This window comes from Lissotriton helveticus, chromosome 10 (assembly GCF_964261635.1).
Source record: "Lissotriton helveticus chromosome 10, aLisHel1.1, whole genome shotgun sequence".
Classification (NCBI taxonomy): Eukaryota; Metazoa; Chordata; class Amphibia; order Caudata; family Salamandridae; genus Lissotriton; species Lissotriton helveticus.
Window position 1 is genome coordinate 439,033,967 of NC_136071.1, and position 19,339 is coordinate 439,053,305.

Genomic DNA, 19,339 nt, shown 5'->3' on the forward strand with positions numbered 1-19,339 from the left:
TTCCTACCTTCTATCCTCCCCCTCACCCTTCCAAGGAGGAAGAGAGACTGCACCGTCTGGACCCTAAGAGGGCGGTGTCCTTTTACTTGGACAGATCCAAGGACTTTCGTTTGGAAGACCAGCTCTTCGTTGGATTTGCTGGCTGCAAGAAAGGAAGAGCTGTCCATAAAAGAACTTTATCGAGATGGATTGTCCTCTGCATTAAGATCTGCTACTCTTTGGCCGGTAAGGAACCACCAGAGGGTATAAGGGCTCATTCTACAAGGGCTAAGTCTTCTACCTCAGCATTGGCTAGAGGCGTTCCTGTTGAGGATATTTGTAGAGCGGCAACTTGGTCTTCCCTCCACACTTTCGCGAAGCATTACTGCTTGGATTCCGAAGTGAGGAGGGACGGTCACTTTCCTCGCTCTGTCCTTCAAGATTTCCTGGTTTAGAAGGGTGGACACCCTCCTCCGGGAGTGGGGACTGCTGTGGGACTCTATTCACAAGGTGAGGAATCCACACGGCAGATGTATCTATCAGAAGAACAAGTTACTTACCTTCGGTAACGCTTTTTCTGGTAGATACAATATCTGCCTGTGGATTCCTCACTGACCCACCCGCCTCCCCGTTGTCCACTCTTCTATACCAGAGTTACTGTATTGTAATGTATATATATATTTTGTTGTCAGGGTAATGTTTCATTTGCTTTCCTGCATTTGCTTAACACTGTGTGTTTTGCCTTGACTATTGTGTACTGTGTATACTTTGTATATTTCTACTGTCATTGGTCCGTCCGTGTGCCTCAATGGCACGGAAAAAAGGGCGGAACTGATGTCATCGCGCCGGCGTGGGCCTATTATAGGCGTCGGTGACGTCAGCGGAGTCGCGAGCGAGGTCGTGTCTCTATGACGTCAGGAGTCCACGTCGGTGCGAGGCTACGAAAAAAAGGATTTCCGAATGTTGCTGACGCAAGGGGATATTCACAAAGTGAGGAATCCACAGGCAGATATTGTATCTACCAGAAAAAGCGTTACCGAAGGTAAGTAACTTGTTCTTCCTTGCCCTAACTAGAGTGGTGGTTTCTGCCTGGCTTTGGCGCAAGCCTCAGCCAACCAGAAATCCCATTTCTAACACCCACCTTCTTTCCGCCTCCGCATCCCTCAAAAGAGGAAGAGAGGCTCTACCGTTTGGACCCAAAACGTGCGCTCTCCTTTTACCTGGACCGCACACGACAGTTCCAGGTGGACGGCCAACTCTTTGTTGGCTACGTGGGCGCTAAGAAAGGACGGGCGGTGCACAAACGAACCGTCTCTCGGTGGGTCGTTTTGTGCATTAAGATCTGTTATTCCTTAGCTAAAAGGATCCTCCTGTGGGGCTGCGCGCCCATTCCACTCGGGCCACAGCGGCTACTACTGCCTTGGGACGGGGAGTCCCTTTGCAGGACATTTGTCAGGCAGCTACGTGGGCCTCGCTGCACACGTTTGCAAAGCACTACTGCCTGGATAGCCAAGTCCGGAGAGACGGCTTCTTTGGCCATTCGGTTCTCCAGGACTTCCTGTGTGATCTTGGTTTGCAGGCCCACCACCGGGGTTGGTTTTGCTGGGGTATCTATTCTAAGGTAAGGAATCTAACACTAACGTGTTTCTTTCAGATGCACAGGTTACTTACCTTCGGTAACAATATATCTGTAAGAAACATTAGTTAATGTTAGATTCCTTACCACCCCACCCATCCTCCCCGTTCTGCGAACTGATATCTAGCGTTAAGGACTTTCCCTGTCAGGGCCCGAGTTTCATGGCACCAGTGTCGTTTTTTTGCATGGCTCTGCGTTCCTGGCGTGGAAAGCTATGTACAGAACTGACGTCAGCGCGCGAGAGCGGCGTCTAAGTACTTCAGCGACGTCATCCCAGTGATCATGACGCCGACGACGGACGCAGAGCCGCAGACGATGCCTACTGACGCGCCATCTTTATTCAAATCTCCTGTAGTTATGAGGTTCATTAAGGGGCTTACAAATAAGTTTCCTTCCACTCCTTTCATTATGCCTCAGTGGGATTTAAATCTCGTTCTTACCTTTTTAATGGGTTCTCCATTTCAGCCTCTTCTTAGTTGTCCTTGAAGGCTTCTCTCTTTTAAAACGTTTTTCTTGATTGCCATTACCTCGGCTAGGAGAGTAAGTGAGCTTCAGGCTCTTAGTTCTAAACCTCCTTTCTTGACCATTCATGCAGATAAGTTGGTTCTTAGGACCAGGGCTGCTTTCCTTCCTAATGTGGTTACTCCTTTTCATTTGGGACAGTCCATTACCATACCTACCTTCTATCCTCCCTCTCACCCTTCCAAGGAGGACGAGAGACTTCATCGTTTGGATCCTAAAAGAGCTGTCCGTTTTTATTTGGACAGAACAAAGGATCTGAGACTGGACGATCATTTCTTTGTAGGCTATGTTGGGCAAATGAAAGGCAAGGCTTTGCACAAGTGGACTGTCTCCAGGTGGATCATCTTATGCATCAAGATCTGCTACGCCTTGGCCAAGAAGGACCCGCCTGAAGGTATCAAAGCTCATTCTACCATAGCTAAGTCATCTTCTTCTGCTTTGGCTAGAGGTGTTCCTGTAATTGATATTTGTAAAGCAGCAACTTGGGCCTCCCTCCATACTTTTGCGAAGCATTACTGCTTGCATTCGGATGTTAGGAGTGACAACCATTTTGCTCGTTCTGTTATGCCAGATTTATTGGTCTAGTCAGGTGGACACCCTCCTCCGGGAGTGCTACGGCTTTGGGATTCTATTCAAAAGGTGAGGAATCCACAGGCAGATGTATCCAACAGAAGAACAAGTTACTTACCTTCGGTTACTCTTTTTCTGGTGGATACAGTATCTGCCTGTGGATTCCTCAATGTCCCACCCTTCTCCCCGTTGTCCACCTGTTTCCACCAAAAATGCTTTAACTTTTTGACATGAATGTTTTTAAAATGCCTTTTTCATGCTTATGCTTTAATAGTGGAAAATACTTGGTATGTTGCCCTTTTTCCATGCTTTTATTGGTTATGCATTTGTATACATATATTTTGTATACTGCATATACGCGTGAAAATGTGTTGTCCGCCCGTTTGCTTCGAAGGCATGGAAAAAATGGGTGGAACTGACCTCAGCACGCCAACGAGTCTTCTTATGGCTTCGATGACGTCATACGGAGTCGCGAGCAGATCCGTGCTATTATGACGTCCTCGTCGATGTGGGAGAGCTAGGAAAGAATTTCCGCGGAATGTTGGCGCTGGGGGTATTCAAAAGGTGAGGAATCCACTGGCAGATACTATATCCACCAGAAAAAGCGTTACCGAAGGTAAGTAACTTGTTTATTAGGACGTCACAGGCAGTTGGGCTAGGAATATGTGGCCCAGTTAAGCATTGCGGGCCTCTCCAGCAGCAGCCGTTGTGTCTGTGTGATTTCTAAGGTATCCTTCATACTATGATAACAATGGTGGGCCCAGGTTGTAAGATTCAAGTTCCTGGGATTGCGCTGGCCGCCCCCTCCAGGCTCCCCAGTCTCACCTAGCTCAGCTTGCGGCCCCCGCCCAGGTTTCGGTCGTGCGTATCCTTCTGCGGTCCCTAGCGGATTGTGGATGGTCTGCAGTTCACCGGGGGCACACTTCCCGCACAGTTTCCCTCAAGTATATGTAAGTGTACGTGGAGTCCCCGGATGGGCCCCGGTCTCATTGCGCTTTGGGATTCTATTCAAAAGGTGAGGAATCCACAGGCAGATGTATCCATCAGAACAAATTACTTACCTTCGGTAACGCTTTTTCTGGTGGATACATTATCTGCCTGTGGATTCCTCACTGTTCCACCCTCCTCCCCGTTGTCCACCTGTTTCTACCAAAAATGCTTTAACTGTTTGACATACATTTTTTAATATGCCTTTTTCATGCTTATGCTTTATTAGTGGAAAATGCTTGATCTGTTGCCCTTTTCTCATGCTTTTATTGGTTATGCAGACACGCCCTCACCTCCTTCAAGAGAGGGTCCAGCAGATTAACAGGCTCTCGCTGGCTCCCCTGGACTCGGAGCAGGCCGTCGCAGGTATCAGGTTCAGATGCAGGCGGGTCCGTGCTCGTCACAAAATGGCAGTCCAAGAACCAAGGAGTACAGGCTTGGGGACTCAGTCTCTGCTCTCTGCCCTCATATGAATGTCCGACGATGACCGGGGGCTCAGGCATTCACTCACCGCATCCCCGGGGGATGGTCCACAGTGATTCGACAGGACTCCCCTGGCTCCAATGTTCTCTCTGCCCTAGGACAGGCCACCGACGGCCGTTCACCACAAAGCAGCGTCCCCAGCTTCGCAACCACCACAGGCCGGGGATCGAGGGCACCCCGTTTTAATCTCTGGCAGCTGGGTGGTGGGGGCCGGCCTCAAAAACGTGTCCTGATAAGAGCACCTTGAAATTGCAGTGTTTCTCTTTAGCCTCACCATTGTCCCTCAAGTGTTCACAAAAGTGATGGCGGTGGTGACAGCACGCCTTTGAAGGTCAGGGATGCCAGCCTTACCCTACTTCGACGACTTGCTGTTGAAGGCGGGCTTGCCCCACGCAGTCGCCAACCACCTCCAGACTATGGCGAACATCCTGTCATCCTTGAGATTTTCTATAACCGAGTCAAAGCTGACTTCTTCTTGGACCCTTCCTTACATCTGAGTCATTCTGGACACAGTTCGGTTTTTTGCCTTTCCCTCAGGAAAGAGAGCCTAGAACATTCAGGTTATGATCCCAATCTTTCAGCCTCATTACCGTGAGGTCAACTCTGAGGCTTCTGGTGCTGATGTCCTCCTGCAGCCTGCTGGTCAAGCATGCCAGGTGGCATATGCAGGCTCTGCAGTGGGATCTGAATGCTAGATATGCTAAATCTCTCCTTAGAAAAGGGAATAGTATCCTCTGAATGGAAACACGTCATGGTAAGAGCCATATTAAAAAAGCCAAACACAAAACTATAGGCCGCTCTTGCTGCTCCTTGGACTGAGTAAAGTACTGGAAAGACATGCTAACCTGCAACTCTCAGAATTCTTCGAAGCAAACAATGTCGTACACTTAATGCAGACGGGGTTCTGACCACAGCACGAAAAACACTCTTCTGACTGTAGTGTAGGACTAAAAAATGAGGCTTGATCAGCCTCATGCCTTCAGCACTGTATATCAGGACGTCCTTATCAAAAGGACTTAGAATGCAGAAGTTTCAGGACAGACCTTAAACTGGCTCAGCTTGTTTGTGAAGGACAAGAACCTTCCAGGTATTCGATAAATTCTGCTCCTCAGACATATTTACTTTGAAGTGTGGAGTACCGCAGGGCGCATCGTTGATTCAATGCGTTTCAATCTATTCATGCGCCCACTGGCAGACATTTTACTGCCGTTCAGGATCTCCATAGTATCATATGCTGATGATACCCAACTGGTATTCTCTCTAACCCCTGGTCTTGACCCCCAGCCTGCCTCCATTGGACTATGTCTGGAGATGGTAGTAAGTTGGTTGGACAGGTCTTGGCTCAAGACAAATGGGAATAAAAACGATCTCATGACACTAGGGAATAATATAAAAACCCCATCTGAGCCTCGGCTGGCCAGGCCATTTAGGCATGCCCCTGCCCTCAGGATGGGTCTAAAAAGTCTTGGGTATGGCTGGGCAAATCCTTGACCATGAAAACTCATGCTACAAAATTCTCGGCCTGCTCTACAAGATTCTTAGAATGCTACATAACATACTACACTTGCTCCCCCCACTGTCTAGAAGGCTAGTGGTCCAAGCATTGACTCTGTGCTGCCTGGACTACAGAAACTCACTTTACCTGGGAACACCAAAATCCGTAACCAGGAAACTTTAAGTTGTGCACATAATATAGTGTTTGCTCTGGGCCTGTGCCAGGAGGTGCTGCTCCTCATGAAATGGCTGGACCTCAAGGGTATTTTCCTGATGTTGAATCACCTAGCGGGCTCTTTGAACAATAGGGCAGATGAACTCAGCCTTTGGCGCCTAGGGCAAATACTCCCGGAGGTGGTGCTAGGCCTCTTCACCCTCCTCTTTCCAGATCCAGTTTGACACCTGAGGAATATTAAAAGGAATTTGCAACTAGCTTGACTCTACCAGAAAAAACTTTACCAAAGGTAAGTAACTTGTTCTTTAAGGAATATGTAGTAACTTTTGGAACTATTGGAAAGAACATCACTGAAGGTAAGTAACTTCATGTCTATTGTGATTATGTGCTCATCATTCTTCGCTTCTCTCATGCGTAATATAACCACTTGCATTTATACCCTATAGCATGACGATTTTGATGTTGAAGGACAAGAGCTCTGGTTGGCTGCCAGCTCAGATCGCCGCGTTAGTGTCTGGGCTGCTGATTGGTTAAAGGATAAATGTGAACTTATTGACTGGCTGACATTTCCGGCTCCTCTGGTCCCAGAAGTAAGTACATTTTTGTCTGATATTATCACTGCTGAATAAAAAAAGGAAGCTAAAATATTTTCTGTTTCAGTTTTATTTCTGCTTACTGAAGCAAGATTCCAAAGGAGATTTGGGTAACAGACATATTCATGTGTCTTATAATAAAATAAGAACTGCAAACAGCATATGCCTCCAACACCTATTTAGTCCATTTTTTAAAAGAAAATACTAAAACGTTAGGTCAGTTTGGTAAACATGTATTCTTCCTTCAAACACTACTACTTTGTGCTCTTCCTGCCCTCCTAGACCCCCTTTGCCACATCCTCATTGTTTCACCAATATTAGCAGTGGCACTAGTCTCCTGTACCACCCTGTCTTGATTCCTTGTGGAAGTTTTTCTCTCCAACTTTCTGATCCTTTTAATTTTAATTTGCTTTGTTCTCCCATCTTCAGCCCATAATTTTCTTGGTAATTTACCGCCCAATTAGTCGTATCTGAAAGAAACAGGTTAGTATTAGATTCCTTACCTTAGAATATCCCCAGGCGTCAGACTGGATCCGGAAAATTTTGCGTAGCAGTACCCCTGCGCTTCGGTAGGCGTCGTCTGCGGCTCCGCGTCCGTCGTCGGCATCGTTGGGGCTGGGATGACGTCGTCGGAGTACTTAGACTCCGCCCTCGCGTCTGACGTCAGTTCTTCTTTTTTCCGCGCCAGCAAGCTCAGGTCCGGAGAAAGTGGTACCCTTTAGTCACTTTTTGAACAAGCTTTTTCAATCCTTTTTGGATCCGTTTCGAGTCTACGACTCCATCAGTGCCGGTAGGGATGCCCGGGTTCAAGCCCTGTGCCGACTGCAACCGACTGATGTCGGTTACCGACCCCCACCGCCGGTGCCTGCATTGCCTGGGACCCGACCATGATGACAAGTCGTGCCCCGACTGCCGGGCCTTGACGTCGAAGGCTAGGCGGGAGCTGTCCCGAAAGGGCCTCGAGCTCTGGCAGTCGGCCCCACGCCGCTCGAGGTCCCAGTCCGGAAGGAGGTCGAGGGACCGGTCGCGGGGCCGGAGTCATCACAGCTCGGCCAGTCGACACCACTCGGGTTCCAAGACCTCAGGTAAGAGGCACAAGAAGACGAAGAGGCGACATCACTCTTCTGACTCCCCCCGACGGTCGCACGATGCGGCCGGGCGTTCGGGTGGCCTGCTCTATACCCGCCAGTCTCTGGGCAGAACGCGACGCCGGAGGAGATCGATGCCTTCCTCATGGTCATGAGGTCGCTCTCTCCCTTGTCGGGTTCCGCAGCGCCTTCGTGCCCAGCGGACCCGACTGGGAGCCCAAGAGGGCCGGGTGCTTCGGCCCTGGCACCGTAGGGTGCTTTGGCCCCGGCGCCGTCGGTGTGCTTCGGCCCCGGCGACTTCGGTCCCGACGCCGCAAGGCCCCACTTGATCCGGTTCCAGATCCGGGTCGTCGCTGGTCGACCTTACGACCCCACCCCCGGCACCGTCCTTGGACGACGCCGTCCCTGGTCCGACCCTCGGTCCGGATCCGGCGTCGGAGCGGCATCGCTCGACGCCGCATTCGGCGCCGGCCGAAGAGCAACTCTTTGAGGATCTGGGTCCATCCTTTATCCCTGAATTTCAGGACATGGACGACGAGGGAGACTGGGGGGTCTGCGGTCCCCCTGGCAAATGAGTGCCAGTCATATGAGGACTGGACACAGGAACTAGGGGAAGCCAGTGGCCTGGATACCTCCCCAGACACTGGTTTTGTCTCCCCTCCTACCGTGGAAATGGAGGAGGGGGCAGCTTATAGTGTGGTGCTGATGAGGGAAACCAAGGCCTTGGCTCTTGAGCTTACCGTCGCAACAGTGAGGTCCAACATCCTCACAGAGGTCCTTAAACCGCAGGTAAGCTCCCCAGAGCCTCTACTGCCGTTTAATGAGGCTCTCACAGGCGTCCTGTTGTGCACTTGGTACAGGCCCTCCTGTAGATAGGAACGTCGCTAGGCGCCACCGCCCAGCTCCGGGCGACCCTAGTTTCTTGTCCATTCACCCCACCCCGAGAGTCTGGTTATCCAGCGCCTCTACCTCCGAATCCGCATTCCCGACGGCACCACCAGATCGGGAATCCAAGAGGTATTAACTGTTCGGAAAGAAGATGTTCTCCCTTAGTTTGGGGTTGCGGTCAGTCAACACCGCGTGCCTCTTGGGCCGTTACACCCACTCTCTGTGGGATACGGTTGCGGCCGTGCTGCCTGAGTGCCCGTAGGGAGCCCGGGCGAAACTCGCTCAAGCCCTTGCGGAGGGAAGGGACGCAGCGCGGTACACTATCAGATGTGGACTGGATACCACGGACTCGCCAGGAAGAGCGATTTCCACGTCTGGCGGTTCGCCACCACGCCTGGCCGAGGTCTGCCAACTTTTCCGCCGATGTCCAAAACACCCTTATTGTCATGCCGTTCGATGGCAGCCACCTCTTCGGTGGCAAGGCAGTATCATGCGCTGGAACGCTTTAAGGACTCCAGGGCTACGGCCAAGTCCTGGGGCCTGTCGGCCCAGCGCCAGCAATCTTCTGCCTGGCGCTCCTTTCGTGGCCACGGAAGGGGTGCTCCCACACGTCATGCCAGCCCACGGGCCGCAGACTAACATTCAGCGCGGTGGCGGACGTGGTTACCGTCGCGGTGGTAACAGGGGACAACGGTGCGGCCAGGCCACATCTACCCCCGCATCATCCGTCTCAAAACCTTCCTAGTCTGTGCTTTCAGGCCCATTTGACACCAGTGGAGGGCAGGGTTCGCCATCACCTCCTCCACTCCATCACATCGGACAGGTGGGTGCTGCAAATAGTCCGAAGGGGCTACTCCCTCCCCTTAAAGGCGACCCCTCCAGTCATGCCACCGCAGTACCACCGCGTGTCAGGATCACTTGCAACTTCTGCAAGAGGAAGTTACGGCCCTCTTGGCCAAGGGGGCCATTGAGCGCATTCCTGGGCCATAAGTAGGTTGTGGTTGTTATTCCCACTACTTTCTGGTTCCCAAGAAGGGCAAAGGGGGTCTATGCCCTATCTTGGACCTCCGGAACGTCAACGGCTTCTTTCGGAAGGAGAAGTTCAAGATGCTGACTTTGGCTGAGGTCTTTGCTGCCCTAGACCCAGGAGACTGGAAGGTAGCGTAGGACTTGCAGGACGCCTATTTCCACATCCCCCACCTGCCGGCCCACCGGCATTACCTGCAGTTCACGGTAGGCCACGAGCACTTTCAGTTTACCGTGCTCCCCTTCGGCCTTACCAGCGCCCCACCGGTGTTCACGAAAGTGATGGCGGTGGTCGCAGCTCATCTGCGCAGGTTAGGGGTCTCAGTCTTCCCCTACCTCGACGACTGGTTGTTGAAGGCGGGCTCGCCCCAGACAGTCGTCAGCCACCTCCAGACTAAGGCCGACCTCCTGCACCTGCGTGGGTTCTCCATCAATGTGCTGAAGTCGCACCTGTGTCCCTCTCAGAAGCTCCTCTTCATCGGAGCGGTTCTAGACTCGGCGCAGTTTCGGGTTTTTCCTCCCGAACAGCGGGTTTGGGATATTCAGGCTCTGATTCCGATCTTTCAGCCTTTCTCCCGAGTCTCGGTCAGGTTGACGCTGCGGCTTCTGGGGCTGATGGCCTCCTGCATCCTTCTGGTGCATCACGCCAGGTGGCGGATGCGGGCTCTGCAGTGGGACCTGAAGTTTCAGTGGGCAACTTGTCGACCATGTCTTGATCTCGGAGGGCACTGCACGCAGTGGTGGCTCACGGACCGCGATTGGGTCAGCGGCAGATCCCTCTCCCTACCCCAACCGGAGCACGTAGTTGTGACGGACGTGTCCCTCCAGGGCTGGGGGTCCACATGGGAGAGGCAGAGATCAGAGGCCTCTGGACTCCGGGGGAGTCCCGGCTCCACATCAACCTTCTGGAGCTGCGGGCGATCCGGCTTGCACTGAAGGCATTCCTCCCCTCTCTCCGGGGGAGTGTAGTGTAGGTGTTCATGGACAACACCACCGCCATGTGGTACTGCAACAAACAGGGCGGGGTGGGGTCGTGGACCCTTTGCCAGGAGGCTCTGCGCCTCTGGCAGTGGCTGGAAAATCAGGGCGTGACCCTGGTGGTTCAACAACCGGCAGGTTCCCTGAATGCCAGGGCGGATGAACTCAGCCGCCGGTGCATGATGGATCACGAATGGTGTCTGAACTCGAACGTGGCGCAAGGCCTCTTTCAGCAGTGGGGAGAGCCTTGGTTGGATCTATTCGCCACAGAAGAGAACGCGCAATGTCATCAGTTTTGCGCGTTGGAATTTCCAAGGCGGCACTCGCTCGGAGACGCTTTTAGTCGCGAGTGGAGTTGCGGTCTGTTGTACGCCTTTCTGCCTATACCACTTCTGCCCAGAGTGCTGAAGAAGATAAGGCGCGACCGGGCCCAAGTCATCCTTGTGGCTCCGGACTGGGCACGAAGATACTGGTATCCAGAGCTACTCAGCATGTCAGTCGATCCCCCGATTCGTCTGCCTCTTCAGGAGGACCTTCTGTCGCAACAGCAGGGGACGGTCCTCCACCCGAACCTGTCCAGTCTCCACTTACATGCGTGGAGATTGAGCGGCGGCAGTTGAGGCCATTTAACTTGCCTCCTGAAGTCTGTAATGTGATTCTGGCAGCCAGGCGTCCCTCCACAAAATCGGTATACGCCTGCAGGTGGAAAAAGTTTGTGGCGTGGTGCACAGCAAAGGCTGTGGATCCCCTTTCTGCCCCCCTTTCAGAGGTTCTCCTCTTTCTTCTTTCTCTTGCCCAGCAGGGCTCTGCTCTGGGCACTCTAAAGGGCTACCTCTCTGCCATTTCCGCCTTCTTAAGGCTCCCTGATCAGCCCTCTTTGTTCAAGTCCCTTGTTGTAAATAGGTTTTTGAAGGGCATCACTCATATGTTTCCTCCTGTTCCTTTCGTGATGCCTCAGTGGGACTTGAACCTTGTTCTGACTTATCTCATATGCGTTCCCTTCGAGCCACTTCATAACTGTCCTCTTCGTCTCCTTACTCTTAAGACTGCATTCCTGGTTGCCATCACCTGTACCAGGAGAGTGAGTGAGCGCCAGGCTCTTTCTTCTCAACATCCCTTCCTTTCTGTCCATCAGGACAAAGTTGTGTTGCGGTCGCGACCCTCTTTCCTGCCCAAGGTAGTCACAGCCTTCCACATCGGGCAGTCCATCACCTTGCCGTCCTTCTTTCCGCCTCCGCATCCCTCGAAAGAGGATAAGAGGCTCCACCGTCTGGACCCAAAATGTGCGCTCTCATATTTTCTGATAGATACATCTGCCAGTGGATTCCTCACCTTGTGAATATCCCCCTGCGTCAGAAACGTTCGGAAAACTCTTTTGTAGCACACCGGCGTGGACGACGTCACAGGAGCACGGCATCGCGCGCGACTCCGGCTGACGTCACCGACTCCTTATTAGGCCTACATCGGCGTGATGACATCAGTTCCCTTTTTTCCGCGTCGTCGACGCTAACGGTTTTTTGGGATCTCTAGTGTTGTGGATAGTAACTTTGTTGCTATTTCTCTGTTATTGTGTCTTTCTCGAGCCACTGTCTTTCGCCGAAGATGTCGTCGAAGAAGACGGGTTTTAAGCAGTGCGGATCGTGTGCCAGGATGATGTCCATAACCGATCCGCATGATGATTGCTTGTGGTGTCTGGGCTCGGACCACGATGTCGGAGGCTGTCATTCCTGTTCTAAAATGAACCCGAAGGCTCTGCGTGAACGAGAGGCTAAACTCCTTCTAGCCAAGGTAAAAGGAAAGGATGCCAAGAGGTCTTCGAGGTCAAGGTCCAGACGCCTGAGGTCGAAGCCGAAGTTGAAATCGAGGTCGAAGACGAGGTCGGAGTCGGCGTCGAAGTCGGCTTCGGGCATGCTTCGGGATCCTCGAAGAAAAAACATAAGAGGAAGAAGCATAGCTCGAGGCATCATTCCGGCAGGGAGTCGGATTCGAAGAAGAGGTCTACATCTCGTAGACATCATAAGGACTTCATGTCTCCATCACCATCTCGTGAGCCTTAAGGTGAGGCTCGCCTTTTCAGTCCCGAGGACCATCTCCGGATCCGGGACCGGATCCGACTCTGGATCCGTGTCAGTCTTCTGAGCATGAGGAGGTTGACGTTGAAGATCCTCGGGCTCCGGTGACTCCGGTGCATCGCCCAGAAGATCAGGAGGGTCAAGACGGAACGGTTCCTCCTCTGGGGCAGCCAGTGGGTTCGTACCATCCGTTTCCTGATCCTGGACAGGACCCTCGCATTTTTTTTTTTTCAAAACCGTTTTTATTAAGAGTTCAAGCAGAATTCGGCACAGCCCTCCACAGTCAGGAGGAGACTGTCAATGATTCACGTGTAGAAGCATGGCAGTGAACCCAGAGTTTCAAAATGACTTACCCCAACAATCCCCCCCCATCCCACCCAGCCCCAAGCAAAAAACTACCCCCACCCCAGCTCCAAATACCCACCCCTTATCCCACCCTAACCCGGTGCACGTGATCAGCTTATCAACATGAGATGTATAGCAATGGCAGTGTGGGCCAACAGTCTAGGGTACAGGATCCACATCAAGAGACTGAACATCGGCAATGTCTATCGGGGGGTCAAGCATCAGGCCCCTGTAGTCCGCCCACCGCTTCCAGATTTTGTAGTGTTTGCGTGGACACCCCCGGGCTTCGAAGACCGGCAGCTCCAGGCCCATAAGAAAGTCCAATCCTGCCTTCCATACTCCAAGCGGGGGGGCCCGGTCGCTCTTCCAGGCCTGTGCCAAGTCCCGCTTGGCCACCACCAGACCCAACAGCAGTAGGTGTCGTTTGTAGATGTTACCCCCAACGCCCTCCAGGACATGGAGAAGGCCCAGCCTAGGGGTACGGGGCAGGTCCCACCCCAACACCTCCGACAGGCAGTCCCAAACCCCCGCCCAGAATCTAGTCAGTCTCTCACAGGACCACACAGTATGGAAAAGCGTCCCCCTTTCAGTACCGCACCTCAGACACTCCGGGGCGGCTATCAGGCCCGCTCGCCACAGACGGTCCCTAGTATAATACGCCCTGTGGAGGTATTTGAATTGGATAAAACGAAGACGAATGGCTATGGCAGTACCACGGGGAGATTCAAGGGCCTCACGCCAGTCATCCTCATCCAGGGGGCCGACATCATTCTCCCAGGAGGCCTTCAACGTCGACAGGGAAGGGGAACAGTGCGTGACCAGGGAGCGATATATCTGAGAGACCTTCTTGTCACCCAGGTCCCCCATAAAGAGTTTCGCTTCAATGGGACTAAATTCAGGGAGTTGCTCCAGGCCCACTAGGGTAGGGGCAAGGGCGTGGCGGAACTGGAGGTACCGGAAGAATTGGGACTTGGGCATGTTAAATTCAGAACTAAGGTCCTGAAAGGACTTAAGCGTAGTGCCAGTAAGAACATGACCGAGAGACGAGATACCGATCGCATCCCAGCCGTCAAACCCCGATAGGGAAGCCAACGCCGGAAGCAAGCCATTACGCCACAACGGGGTCTCGGCCGTTAGCCTACCCCACCAACCCACACGATGCAAGGCTTGTCGCCAGATCGCGAAGACCACCTGAGTGACTCTCGGCAACAATCTCCTCCGTCTGGCCGAATACAATAAGGTGTGTAGGGAGGCACCATCCATCAGAGAGTGCTCCAGGGCATAGGCCGGATCACTACGGTCCCCGTACCACCACTCGTTAAGCACCAGGAGGTGGGAGGCTTGATAATAAGAAAGCAGATCCGCGGACGCCAAACCGCCGCAGTAAGTAGAGAGAAAGCACGTGCGCAGCGCGACTCTAGAAGCACCCCCAGCCCACAGAAACCGACCCAGCACCGAGTTAACACTGCGGAACCACCGTGAGTCGATCCGGAATGGATGGTTCTGCAGTTGGTAGAGAAGCCGAGGTAAGGCCACCATCTTAAAGATGGCCGACCGACCATAAATGTTAAGGGGCATACGCGTCCACGTCTTGACGTCCATCTGGACCCGATCCCACACCGGCTGGACATTCCGATCCCACGCTACCGAGGCCGAAGTCGAGAGGAAAACACCCAAATACTTCACGCCATCAGCAGCCACCCGAAGGGACGCAGCCCACGGACAGCAGGCCGAGTCACCCCCCAACAGCCACAGGGTCGACTTACGCGGATTAAGAAAGAGCCCCGACGCCCGACCAAACTCCTGCATCAACTCAAGGACACGGGGGCCCGTACGCTGCAAATCTGTCATGAAGAAGAGTACGTCATCCGCATACAAAGCTATTCGGTCCGAGTGGTCCGTCCCCCACACAAAGCCTCGATAAATGGCATCGCGGCGCACCCGGGCGGCCAACGGCTCCATAGCCAGTGCAAATAGGTACGGGGAGAGGGGGCACCCCTGACGCGTACCCCTGGTCACAGGAAAACGAGCTGAGACCGCTCCAGAGACCCGTACCGACGCCGTGACATCCGTATAAAGCAACCTAACATAGGAGACAAAGACCGGGCCCAAGTTCAGCAGCGGCAAGAGAGCAAAAAGATAGGTCCAGCTGACCGAATCAAATGCACTATCAATATCCGCCAGCAGAAGCGCCGCCTGATCCCCGGAAGACCCGACCGCGTCAATTGCGGCCTGCGCCCGCCGAATGTTGTGTCTCGTCGCTCTGTGCGGCATGAAGCCCGCCTGATCTGGATGGACAAGGGCCGAGATGTGAGGAAGCAGGCGGTTCGCGAGCGCCTTGGCCAGGAGCTTAGCCTCGAAGTTAATGAGGGATATAGGACGATAGGACTCATGGCGATCGGGGGGTCTGCCAGGCTTCTGGAACACCACAATTTCGGCGTGACGCCAATCCGGGGGGAGGCTGCCACGTTCCCTCGCCAGTTCCAGCGCCCGCCTGTAGTGGGGACCGAGCTGTAGATGAAACTTCCTATTGAATTCACTGGGGAACCCACTCGGCCCAGGCGCCTTGCCCGCATTGAGCTGAGTGCGTCGCCCAATTCCTCTGCCGTAAGGGGGAGATCTAAGGCATCGCGCACCTCATCCGAGATAGCATGCGGGGGGACCGCCGCAAGGTATCCCCCAATGCCGTCCGGGGACATGTCCTCCCGAGAGGCATATTGACGCCCATAATAGTGCGCAAAGCTCGCCACCAGTACCGCAGGATCCGTTATCGCTACCCCGGCGTCGTCGACCAACCCCGGCAAAGTGACTGGCTGCAAGGACTGCTGACAGAGCCTGTGGAGCATGGTGCAAGACTTATCGCCCCACTGGTACACCCTACTACGCGTAGCCAACCACGCCTGGCGAGCCTCGTCTAATAAGGCAGAGGAGGATGACTGCTGCGCCTGTAGGAGCAGCCGCAGTGTAATATCATCGGCTGCTTCCCTGTGTCTCGCCTCCAGCACCTCCACCTGCGCCGCAGCGGCAACAATGCCACTCTGCCGAGTCCGGCGGGCAGAAGCGCACCAGGCAATATCAACACCCCGCAGGACGGGCTTCATAGCCTCCCAGACCGTCACTGCGTCTACCCCTACCGTAAGATTGTCCTGCCAATAATGGGCAATCGCGCCGCTCAAATGCTGGGAGTAGTCTGGACGCTGCAGGTGCCACGTAGACATCCGCCATCGAAATGGTTGGCGCGCCTTACAAAGATCAATTTGGACCGCCACGGGGGAGTGGTCAGACAGCCCGCGAGGCCGGATCACCGCCCCCTTCACTCTGTCTAGCAAAGCCCCCGGCACAAACACACAATCAAGGCGCGAAAGGGAGCCATGCACAGCCGAAACATAAGTGTATTCCAGCCGCTCTGCATGCAGGTGTCGCCAAACATCTACCCATCCTAGGCCATCAATCATAGCACTCAACCGTGTAGGGGAGGCCACAGGTGCAGCCCCCGGTCCCCTCTGCCTGTCCAATGCCATGTCTACCACATCATTCCAATCGCCACCAATCACAGCCAGGGAACGGGGGAGCTCAGTCCACAGGGCAAACAATCGCTCCGCAAGGGCCCATTGCAGCGGGGGAGGGGCATACACACTACCAAACACCACAGGCTCTACACCGATCTTCCCTTGTATAAACACAAATCGGCCCTGAGGGTCAAGCCACTGACGCTCATGAGTGTAGGCCAGCCGTCTGTGGACAAGAATGGCCACCCCCCTCGAGCCCCTAGTAAATCCGGCATGGAACACCTGGTGGAAGCCAAACCGCTGCAGACTCAGTGCCTTAGTGCCCAACATGTGTGTTTCCTGAAGGAGGAGTACATCCGCAAGGTCCCTTTTTGCCCAGCGAAGCACAGCCCCCCGCTTAATCTTGTCCAGGAGCCCCCGAACATTCCAGCTCAGAATGCGCATGGAGGCGCCAGGAGACGCTGGACGTGGAACATCAGCCATTGTCATGAATAGGGAACCCCCGCGCTCCCCAGCACCCGACCCAGACCTCCCACACCCCAATTGCAAAGATCACAAAGAACACGTGCACCCCACAGAACTCAACCCCAGACCCCACACCCCAACTCCTCCCTCCCCCACCCCTATACCTCAACAAACAATGAAGCATCTGTCGCGGCATACGGTACTCCAGGCCCAAAACATAGTGCAGAAAGTCAATCATGCCAATGGATCCCAACTAGCCCCCCCAACCAACTAGACACACTCCCGAAAACCACCCCCCAGTCCCAATAGGAGGAGGCAGCCCATATAACGTGCCCCGAACCCCATCAAACACACAGCAAGGCTAAAGGCAGTGCGGCACATAGAACAGAAGGCCGCAATGGTCCCACATCTCCGCCAAAGAACAGAGTAATACTGCACCAGCCAATGTCGGTCGCACCGAGCAAAGTTCAGCCGCCACGGTGTAAGATCACAGATGAAAAGCAGTCAGTAGGTGGCCAGCCAACGATGATCAGACGTCCTTGTCAGATGTGTCCGTAGCATGTTGCGTGTCCCCCAGAAGGGGGTCCCGGGACAGGGATCGTCGTCGCGAGCGGGACTTGCGATGTCGTTTTCCTTTGCCCGGCTGATCCCCCCGATCCTGAGATGAGCTGCGTGAGGAGCCGGAGTTCAACCCCGGCTGGGCGTGTGGTCGTAGTCTGACCGCCTCGTCGGTCCACCTGAAGACGGCCTCCGGAGTATCGAAGAAATGTGTCTTAGAGTTGAAGATCACCCGGAGGCGGGCCGGGTAAAGCAGCGAGTATTGAATTTTCAGGCCGCGCAGCTTGGCCTTGGCCTCCAGGAAGGAATGTCTCTGCTGTTGGACCAGTCTGGTATAGTCCGGGAATATCATGATCTTATGATTATCATAGAGCAGAGTGTCTTTAAGCCGTGCCTCGCGGAGAATGACGTCCCTATCATGGAAATTGAGGATCCGGGCGATGACCGGGCGAGGCCGCTCCCCAGTCGGCGGCCTCTGCGTCAAGGCGCGGTGTGCACGCTCCACCACGAAGCAGCGCGACAGGGCGTCCGGGGGCAGCCAGCTCTCCAGCCACTGGGATAGGAAAGTGTCCATATGCCCCTTCTCGCAATCCTCCGGAAAGCCAATAAAGCGCAGGTTGTTCCGTCGCGCCCGTCCTTCAGCGTCCTCCACACGAAGCGCTAGGCCACGCTGAGTCTGTTCCAGGTCAGCAACCCTCTTCTTGAGAGCGCCCACGTCTCCCTCCACCGTCGTGACCCTGGTCTCCGTTTCGGTGATGCGGGCGACCGCATTGCGAAGGTCCTGACGCAACAGCATCACATCGGCACCCACCGCGCCAATCTTAGCGTCCAACATGTCGCGGGACTGCGTAATGGCCGTCAGCAGCGCTGCATTGTCCGGTCCCGCATTCTGGCCTCCTCCGGCACCCCCTCCAGGGCCAGTGAATTTGTCGATAGGTCCCGTTTTAGCGGCGGCTGTGCCACCACCACCTCTGGTCATGGCGGCAGCAGAGACGGCCGAGCAACACGCACCTGCAAGAGTGTCACCCCTCGTGAATGTCCACCGCTCAGGCCCCCGATCAGGGCTTTCGGGGCTCCTATGCTCCTGCACCTCCGGTCCAAGGATCAGCGTCGGTGACTCCGGGCAGAGGCCGCCAAACTCGAGGCTCCGGCTCCGCCCTCCTCGCGCCCAAGTCCCGCACCGCCACCACACTGTCCCTGGTGGTCACAGGGGGGACCCGGCTGCTTCAGGCTTCACGAGGCCCTCCCGCAGGGCCGCCTCACTGCAGCCCCCAGCTATGCCGGCAGGTCCGCAAGCTGCAGGGGGCTCCTCCGCTCCCGGCCGGCACTCCAGCCCCCAGGCCACCGCTCAAACGGACACTGCAACGAGGGTCGCCGCCGGCCGGTGGAGCCAGGCGGGACGTCTCCAAACTCGAGGCCCCTGCTTCAGCCAAGCGAGGCAGGCCGCCGTATGTCCTCCGCGGCTCCCCGGGGCACCAGCCACCACCACTGCAGGGGCACTCAGGGATCACCCCAGTGCCTCGAGAACACCAGGCAGCCCGGGGATCAGGCAGACAGGGAGGCTCCACGGGCCGCGCTCGGGCCCACCGGCTCGGGGACGCCAAACTCGAGGCGCCGGCGCCCGGGTCTAGGCCGCTCTCCGCTCTGGCCGGTTCCGATCCTCTGGGTGTCCCGGGAGCGCCGCTCCTGGGATCGGATGCCTCCCAGCACTATCCGCCACCGTCACCTCACTTGTGGCACAGAATTCAGGGTCCGAGGGCCAGGATAAAGGTAAGGATAATCACCGGGCTAGCGGGAGCTCTAGAGAGCCACGTCCGCCATTAGCGCCCGCTAAGCCACGCCCCCGTTTTTGACCCCTCGCATTTTTTAAATGCAATGTATGGCGTGTATGCCAGGGCAATGTACCCCACTGGTGCACCGGCTGGTCCTATGGGTCCATTATCTTACAATTTGGGCGTCCCTCAAGCATAC

General features: G+C 54.8%; 1 protein-coding gene across 2 annotated transcripts in view; it reads left to right on the top strand.

Moving 5' to 3' along the window:
* The window catches only part of LOC144784260 (mitochondrial Rho GTPase 2-like), a 1,917,079-nt gene that overhangs the window by 1,145,773 nt on the left and 751,967 nt on the right, over positions 1-19,339 (top strand). For both annotated transcript variants that reach the window (XM_078662926.1, XM_078662927.1), the window contains exon 40: positions 6,293-6,436. In XM_078662926.1, coding sequence (XP_078519052.1) covers positions 6,293-6,436 — 144 coding nt within the window. The remainder of the gene's footprint in view (positions 1-6,292; positions 6,437-19,339) is intronic.